General features: G+C 40.6%; 1 protein-coding gene across 1 annotated transcript in view; it reads left to right on the forward strand.

The window, feature by feature from the left end:
- Sri (sorcin) overlaps positions 1–3,860 on the forward strand; it is a 22,482-nt gene extending 18,622 nt beyond the window's left edge. The window contains exons 6-8 of the mRNA XM_010632880.2: positions 29–142; positions 1,350–1,408; positions 3,557–3,860. Of these exons, the coding sequence (XP_010631182.1) occupies positions 29–142; positions 1,350–1,408; positions 3,557–3,583 (200 nt within the window). The 3' untranslated portion in view covers positions 3,584–3,860. The remainder of the gene's footprint in view (positions 1–28; positions 143–1,349; positions 1,409–3,556) is intronic.
- Positions 3,861–7,814: the final 3,954 nt, after the last annotated feature.

The raw sequence follows: 7,814 nt of genomic DNA on the forward strand, positions 1-7,814 counted from the left end.
TTTTTTGGATGACTTTTCTATCTATCAGGCTTTAGGTTGAATCCCCAAACTGTGAATTTGATTGCAAGACGGTATAGCACCAATGGGAAGATCACCTTTGATGACTATATCGCCTGCTGCGTCAAGCTGAGGGCTCTCACAGGTAGGGTCTACAAGGTTCGCCCGCCTACAGCGTTTCATTTCTCAGTGCTTTAGTGGTTGCTTCAGTGCACTTTTAGCAATACTCTTAAGCATAGCTGCGTAATAGTTTTTCTTTTCAGAATTTTTTTGGAGTAGTGAGTAATCTTAACTGGCCAGGCACAGTGTGGCACAGGCCTGTAATCTCTGCTGCTCAGGAGTCTGAGCAGGAGGATTGCAAGTTTGAGGCCAGCCTGGCCGCTTAACAAGATCCTATCTTACAAAGGTGTGGGTACGTAGCTCAGTGGTGGAGTACCCCTGGGTTCAGTCCCTGGCACTGAGAAAAATAGACAAAACTGAAATTAAATTGTTCTGAATGTTCCAAAATATAACCAGTCAGTCTGTGCTTTTCTTTTTGGGAAGTGGTGGAGACTAACCACATAAGTACATAGATACTTCTTAATTAGGAAAAAGATGGATAGAGTACTCAGATGGTAAACAGCCTGTGATTAGATACGCCAGCCATTTAATCCCCTACCTGCTGAAGAGTGTTCACGAGAAAAGCATTTACAGTTTACTCTTCAGGTGTTTCATGTTCTACAGGGCAGTGACTCCCAGTCACGCTCTGATCAGCTGTGCACAAAGTAAAGCTAGGCTAACACGTAGTAGAGCACCTGCCTTCCATGCAGGAGGCCCTGAGGGCCTGGTTTCAATCCACTACACTGAGAGAGTGTAACGGCAGGTCATAAGGGGTGAATACGATCAAAATATATATATTGAAACATCCCCAAACTGTGAAACTAAGTGGGTGAGGCAAGAGTCATCGAGGTGCTGGGGGAAATAATTATAGGATGGCGTATGTGTGTACAAATCTGCCAAAAAAAAACCCTTACATGGAGAGGGAAAAGTATCCATGTTAAGAAGTTTGGAATTCTGTGTTTTCATCACAAGTAATGGTCTTAGAAGTTGCACAACTTTTACTGACTTTGGGATAAGGTATTTTCTCCCAGCTCCACAGCAGGGAAAAAAAATTGGCCAACTTCTGCCTATTATATCACTTTACATAGTAAGTCTTTTATAGTCATATAATTGGCTTCTTTGCTTTGGTCTTTTATGTTGAGTTCTGTACAATTTAACGTTACTGCAGTTTGAACTTAATACCACAATAATTAACTGTTGTGGCTTTCGGAAAGCTGTTTAAAGGAAACCTATAAATTTTCTGTGTTTTTCAGATAGCTTTCGAAGACGGGATTCTGGTCAGCAAGGTGTTGTGAATTTCTCATATGATGATGTAAGTCAAAGCAAATTAAAAGATAAACAGATGGATACAGCAAGCACAAAAATGGGCTTCCCCTTTGAAGTTGGCTGTTAAGAACATCTTAAAGATGCCAGAAAAGTCAGGGATCAACGAGGAGTTACCAGCCAAAATGCATTCATTTCATTCACTATTAGCCTTCTCAGCCAGGGATTTAGCTCAGTGGTGCCACCACCTGCCTTGCAAGTGCAAGGTCCTAAATTCAAACCCTGTTACCGCCCCCACCAAAAAAAACAAAAAACTATTAGTCTTCTCTATTAGACTCCTGTTAGATTTGTTTACACAGCATGGGTTCAGGTCGCAACCTGTTGCACTCAAAGCTGGGTCACTCACGCAGGTTTTGTAATTGCTCTGAGACGGTGACTAAAAAGAATGTTATATTAATACCTCTTTCATCAGCAGAGGTAAGGTTTCATCAGAAACGCCCCTCAAACGTTTCTGTTCCTGTCTGCCTTTGTTTTCAGTAACAGTCATTGGGAAGGTGCTTTAACAGCTCAGAGCTGCACAGCCACACTCATATCCCTCATTGACAGCATAAAGCAGCATCATTTTAAAAATCACAGCTGGGCGTAGTGGCACACGCCGGTAATCCCAGCACTTGGAGTCTGAGGCAGGAGGATCACTGTGAGTTCAAGACCAGCCTGGGCTACATAGTGAGTTCCAGGTCAGTCTCAACTACACAGTGAGACTCTGTCTCAAAAAACAAAAAAACAAACAAACAAAAAAGAAATTAAAAATCACAATTTAAAACAAGTTATTTACTAAATTACCCCTTTAAATAAGGTAGAGTAGGGCCTGTAGCCAGTATGAAAATAACCAAGTCACTTATTTGATGTCATTATTGATGGTGCATAACAAAGGAGGGACATGCTTAGTTATTTCTTCATTTTTTTTGCTTGGCCTTTGAGGGGAAAAAAAAATCACCTTAAGAATTGAGATCAGGGCCAGGGAATTAGCTCAGTGGTTCCACCACCCACCTCCTAAGCACAAGGCCCTGAATTCAATCCCAGATACCAAAAAAAAAAAAAAAAAAAAAAAAAAAGAATTGAGCTCAGCTGGGTGTGGTGGAGGCTGAGGCAGGAGGATCACTGTGAGTTCGAGGCTATCCTGGGCTAGTGAGACCCTGTCTCAGAAAGAAAGTGAAAGACAGAAAGAGAGAGAGAGAGAGAGAGAGAGGAAAAGGAAGGAAGGAAGCAAGGAAAGAAGGAGATCACTGATCACTTAGTGTTCTAAAATACTTCTATGAAACAGAGATGCACATATTTTTGGTTTAGAGGCCACTGCAGCTATGAAATGCAGTGTGCTTGCTCCTAAGGATGGCTGTTTTCTTTGTGCATTTTAACTTCTCACCAAGTGCTGTCACTGTTTCCAAAGATGAAGAGGCACCCTGGGGAGTGGAAAAAGTGTGGGCTGCTCCATCTAAGAGATTTCTAAATGCCCTGGTCTTCGGGGGTTTTTTATAAAATAGGGATGACTAGGCTTGGCTTTGTGGAAGAGATGCAAGGATTAGTAACACACAAGGCCTTGCTGGTTTCAGCGAATAAAAAAGAAAACTGACAGAGCAGAGCCTATTACTGTGTGCTTAGTGGGGAAGTCAGCATTTTATATGTTCACTTTGGAACATTTCATAGCCAGAACTGATGCTCAGAACTTGTGTTTCTGAATTGTCGAAGGGTCAGCTGTTCTGTTTCTATTCCCTTTAATAAAGCTGATTTTAAAGGAATAAAGTGTTTAAAGGTACTACATTAGAGTAGTGGAATAAAACTGTGGTGTGGAAGTCCCCATGTGACACAGCTGTATGAACTCTAGTTTTTGTGTCTGTGGGTCCTTATGTTTCACTATGATCGCTTCTACAGTGTTAAATATTACTTGGGACTTAAATAGGTCTTTTTCCATTGAAGCAGTATCTCCTTCCTGTAAGATGGGAGAAACAACTGGATTTTAGACTCTTAAAAAAAAAAAAGAACTTTTTAATCCATCATTTACTCGTACCTTAAAAAGTTGTGGGGGTTTTTAAAACCACTATTCCAAGTTAGAAAACTGAAACGTCAGCTACGTAAGCATAGACTAGTGTCCTGGGAGTTCTGAGGTCTGTGATGTAACACCGGCTTTCCTCTCTTTCAGTTCATTCAGTGTGTCATGACTGTTTAAGTCAAAAGGAAGCTGTCTGAACGTAACATTCCAACTGGAGTCCACATTTGCTTATTCTGCCTTTAGTGACCCGCATAATCGTTCCTCGCTGCTTTCCCCAACAGCTGTTGTAAGGTCTATTACTTGACACACAGTTAAACTTTGGTTTTGATAATGAATTCTTTGGAACTTTAATAATGCAAAGTCAAGTCTGTTGTACCGATTAGAACTTCCTTAACTCATTATCAATCGTGCCTTATTTTCCTTTTAAACCTCTTTTATATGAGAATGCAGAATACTTAAGGTGCATTATGTGCTTTTCATTATGAGACATGAAGAACTTTTCATTAAACTACAGCTGTGTGGCTTTCCTCCCCAAAAGGAATGAGGTTGAAAATGTGTGGAGTATTCTTATGTAAATGATGCAGACCCTCTTGGGCACAGAAAACAAACAAACGGGGTCATCCATGTCAGGGTGCAGCTGAGTAGAAATTCAGTGGCTTTTATTTAGACTTCCACGTTTTGATGACCTCATCAATGAACAGAACAGGGAAAACCGGGTGATCATTTTCGGCCTCTCCCATTTGAATGGCAGATACCGTCACCGACTTCTTTGTACTTGAAAATCTTGAATATTATAAACTTAGCTGTTTTTAAAAATCGATAAAAAAGCCTAAGAAATATATTTTAAAATATTATCGTTTTTCACTAAACAATTCTAAGTGACTTTAATTCTACTTACTCGTTTTACCATTTTCCAAATTTTCTATACAGATTCTTCCATTTTAAAATCAGAAAAGGGGACAACCCACTTTCCTGGGCCCTCTTCTGTCTTTCTTGGACAGAAGCTTTCTCTGAATAGATACTTCCTGCTCTTAAAAAATAAAATAAAATCAGAAGATATACTAATTTGTAAAGTATTGATAAATCCATTTTGATATGTGATGTGTTCATACTTTTTTTGGCTTTTGGTTTTATGTTTTTGTGTTGTTGTTTGTTTTTTTTTTTTTTTTTTTTTTGAGACAGGGTCTCACTATGTAGCTGAGACTGACCTGGAACTCACTATGTAGCCCAGGCTGGTCTTGAACTCACAGCGATCCTCCTGCCTCAGCCTCCCAAGTGCTGGGATTACAGGCCTGTGCCACCACGCCTGGCTTTCATACTTTTAATAATATACAGCAAAAAGCCTGGAATGGGTGTCCCAAAAGTCTTCTTGGCCAGCACTGATAAGAGTCAGAGATTTGTTCTCTTTTCTGCCAGTTTTCTAAATCATCTCTAATAAGCACTGTATAATAGAAGACTTTTAAAAAAATTAAACCATGGTCTTTCAGTAAGGTCTAGTTTCCTGTGCTGCTGGCCCCTCATACTGTGTGGTTTGGTCATTTTCGATAACCCCTGGAGTGTGTTTTTTAAAATATTACCTACATTTGGGGGTAGTTTGAAATACGAAAAAGTATGTAGTATAACAAGCACCAACAGGATTTCTATTTCTTAAGTTTAAAACTGGCTTGGTTTGCCTTTTTTTTCTAAGAGTTTTACAGATAAAAAGTGGTCCTACTCTATTTTCTTCTGGCCAGGAGTGTATTTGTCTTATTGTAGGGCACAGTGTGAGCGTTACCATTCAACTGAACGAAAATAAAAGTTTTCTAAGCTTCTTTAGTCTGATTTCACTAACACTTTTTTAAATATTGAGCATATTTAAATATATTTTGTAAGTATTTATTGAACCCTTAGTTTTTGTGTTAAGTAGTTTCGCCCAGATTACAGGTCAGAGTACAGATCATCCCGCTGTGTCTCACACAGTGAATCTAGAGTTCATCCTAGACCTGTCGTCTGCATCCACAAAGCTTTGCTCAGGCCTAGGCTGCCCAGAAAGGGTCAGAAGGCGCTCAGAGAGCCAAGAGGCAGGGACTCGCCTTCAACATTCCAGTACCAAGACTCACCGCGTCTTCTAATAAATCTTAGCTTACAGAAATAATTTCCTGGGTAAGTGTACTAGTAAGGAAGAAGGCTATTGCTGACCCAAAGTTACGGGCCATCTTTGATCATCGTAGCCCTGTGATAAATCCCATATGTGCTACATCGATCTTGGTTCTGAATTTGCTTTTGGGTAAATAACCAGAGTATTATAAACCACACTTCCAGTATCAATTAATTCAGCTTTAACTACTGATACTTTGAAAAAAGTTTTGTCTTCTCTGCTGTTTGTACCATTTCTTTCCAAGAGCATGGAGCTTGGTCTTCATGATGTCCTGCGGTTAGGAGGTTTCCCTCGCCTTTATGAATTTGACACAGCAAGCGGTTTTCTTTCTTTAATCACCACCAAAGACTTCAAGAGGCTCATGTTGCCTTACTCCTACTTTAGGTTATTTCATTCATTGTGTACTTCCAGTGCAGCCTCCCCTACTTCTTTAAAATGGTTTCTTGGTCCATTTATTTATTTTTATTAAAGTTAAGCATGGTAAAGTTGTGGGCTCAAAGTTGAATATTTCAGCTAATGGAAGTAAGTTCCTGAGATCACTCCAACTCAGGATTGTATTTTATTTTTGAGATGTGTCCTTTGGTTTAGTGCTCCAAAAGATTTTTTTTTTTTTAAAGGCAGTCTCCCTTTGTAATTCAGGCCGGCCCAGAACTCACTGTGTAGCTCAGGCTGGCCTCAAACTCACAGATTCTCTTGCCTCAGCCTGCCGAGTGCTGGAATTACAGGTGTGTGCCACCACGCTAGGCTGGGCTGAGATTCATGATTCATAAAGAACATTCCTCATGCCCCCAGAGGGATGAGGCTGCCAGAGGACCAGGACTCCTGGGAGACAGCTGGCACACACGCGTCAGAACAGCCATCAGGTGAAAGCCGACTCCTCCTGAGTCAGGTTACACGTAGACTTCAGCATGTTATTCCAGGCTGTACCTAAGATAGCTTGTGAACTAATGCTTTTGTAGTCTCTGGCCTAGACTTTGTTTTGGCTACATTACTATTTCAATGCTCATCTAAATGGATTATAGGCCTGGAGTGCTATAAATATAAGAAGTAGATCTGTATGTCATTAATTTCTAATCTTACAACAAATGTACGAACTGCTCATCAATAACTTTCCTCCCCAGTGTAGCAGTGCCCTGTTCACTTTATTCCTTGGCAGATTAGGAGCTGAAGCCAAAGAAACTGCACATGGCAAAGTAGTAACTGGTAATGAAAATGGATACTTGGGAGACACAAGGGCGAGAGTGGAACCATTTTCAGGCAGCAATAACCATGAACTGGAGCTCATCCAATAAGCACCCTGACTGGGCTGTCTAGGACAGGGCATAAAAAATTAATCTTTCTGAAGGTGAGGGGAGTGGCTTTAGGCAGAGCACGTGGATAAAGTAGAGGGCCCTTCATGTGCCACCTGACCACGGAAACTGCCCGGCAAATGGAGCCCTGGCGCTTTACTGGAAGACTGCTGCATTTCTCGTGCTAGGAGTCTCTTCTGCCGTGGTTCCCTAGAAAAGTACCCCATCAGAGCCTCTGAAAGAGAAATAGCTAGTAGGAAAAAAAGGATTAAAGAAAGTCGTGCATCAAAATAACAAGTCTTTTATTCAAAGTTGCTTTATTGATGTTACAATGAGAGTAACATAGAAAACTGTAGTATTGTATTTGCTTCGGAAATGAATACTAATAAAATTGTGCCAGAAGTTTAAACCTCATTAAGTGATCTTTAAAAACAGCAAGATTTTGTTGACTTACAATGTGAAGAACAATTTTGTAACTTGAACAGCCATAAAACAAATCACACTCGCTCAGGAAAGCAGTTGCTGTATACATTTCCACTGGCTTTGCCAAAACCCAACAAGTTTTAAAATAGCTTAAGAACCTGAAGTGCAGCACTGCTAGCAGAGAGAATGTTAGAAGGATGCAAATCGAAGTATATACATGAGTGCCTGGGTATCAAAAGTGAAACCATGCTACGAATACCTCCCCGATGGCTGTCCTCATCTGCAGGTGGGCAGTGTGCCTTGGACACCGTGGACACGGTAAACACGAGTACAGGCCTACACCAGCCAACACACAAAGTACATCGATTCGGTGGAACACCTAGTTTCTGAAAGTTGTCTTTTGAGGATCCTAGTCTGGAGGGGCAACGCTTCCAATGGGTTAAAAGAAAAAAATAGGGCTGGGAGTAGCTCAGTGGTTCCAGCACCTGCCTCGCAAGTTCAAGGACCTGAATTCGATCCCCAGTACCAAAAAAAAAAAAAAAAAAAAAAAAAAAAAAAA

The sequence above is a fragment of the Fukomys damarensis genome, unplaced genomic scaffold (assembly GCF_012274545.1).
Source record: "Fukomys damarensis isolate Sample0158 unplaced genomic scaffold, DMR_v1.0_HiC HiC_scaffold_4, whole genome shotgun sequence".
NCBI lineage: Eukaryota > Metazoa > Chordata > Mammalia > Rodentia > Bathyergidae > Fukomys > Fukomys damarensis.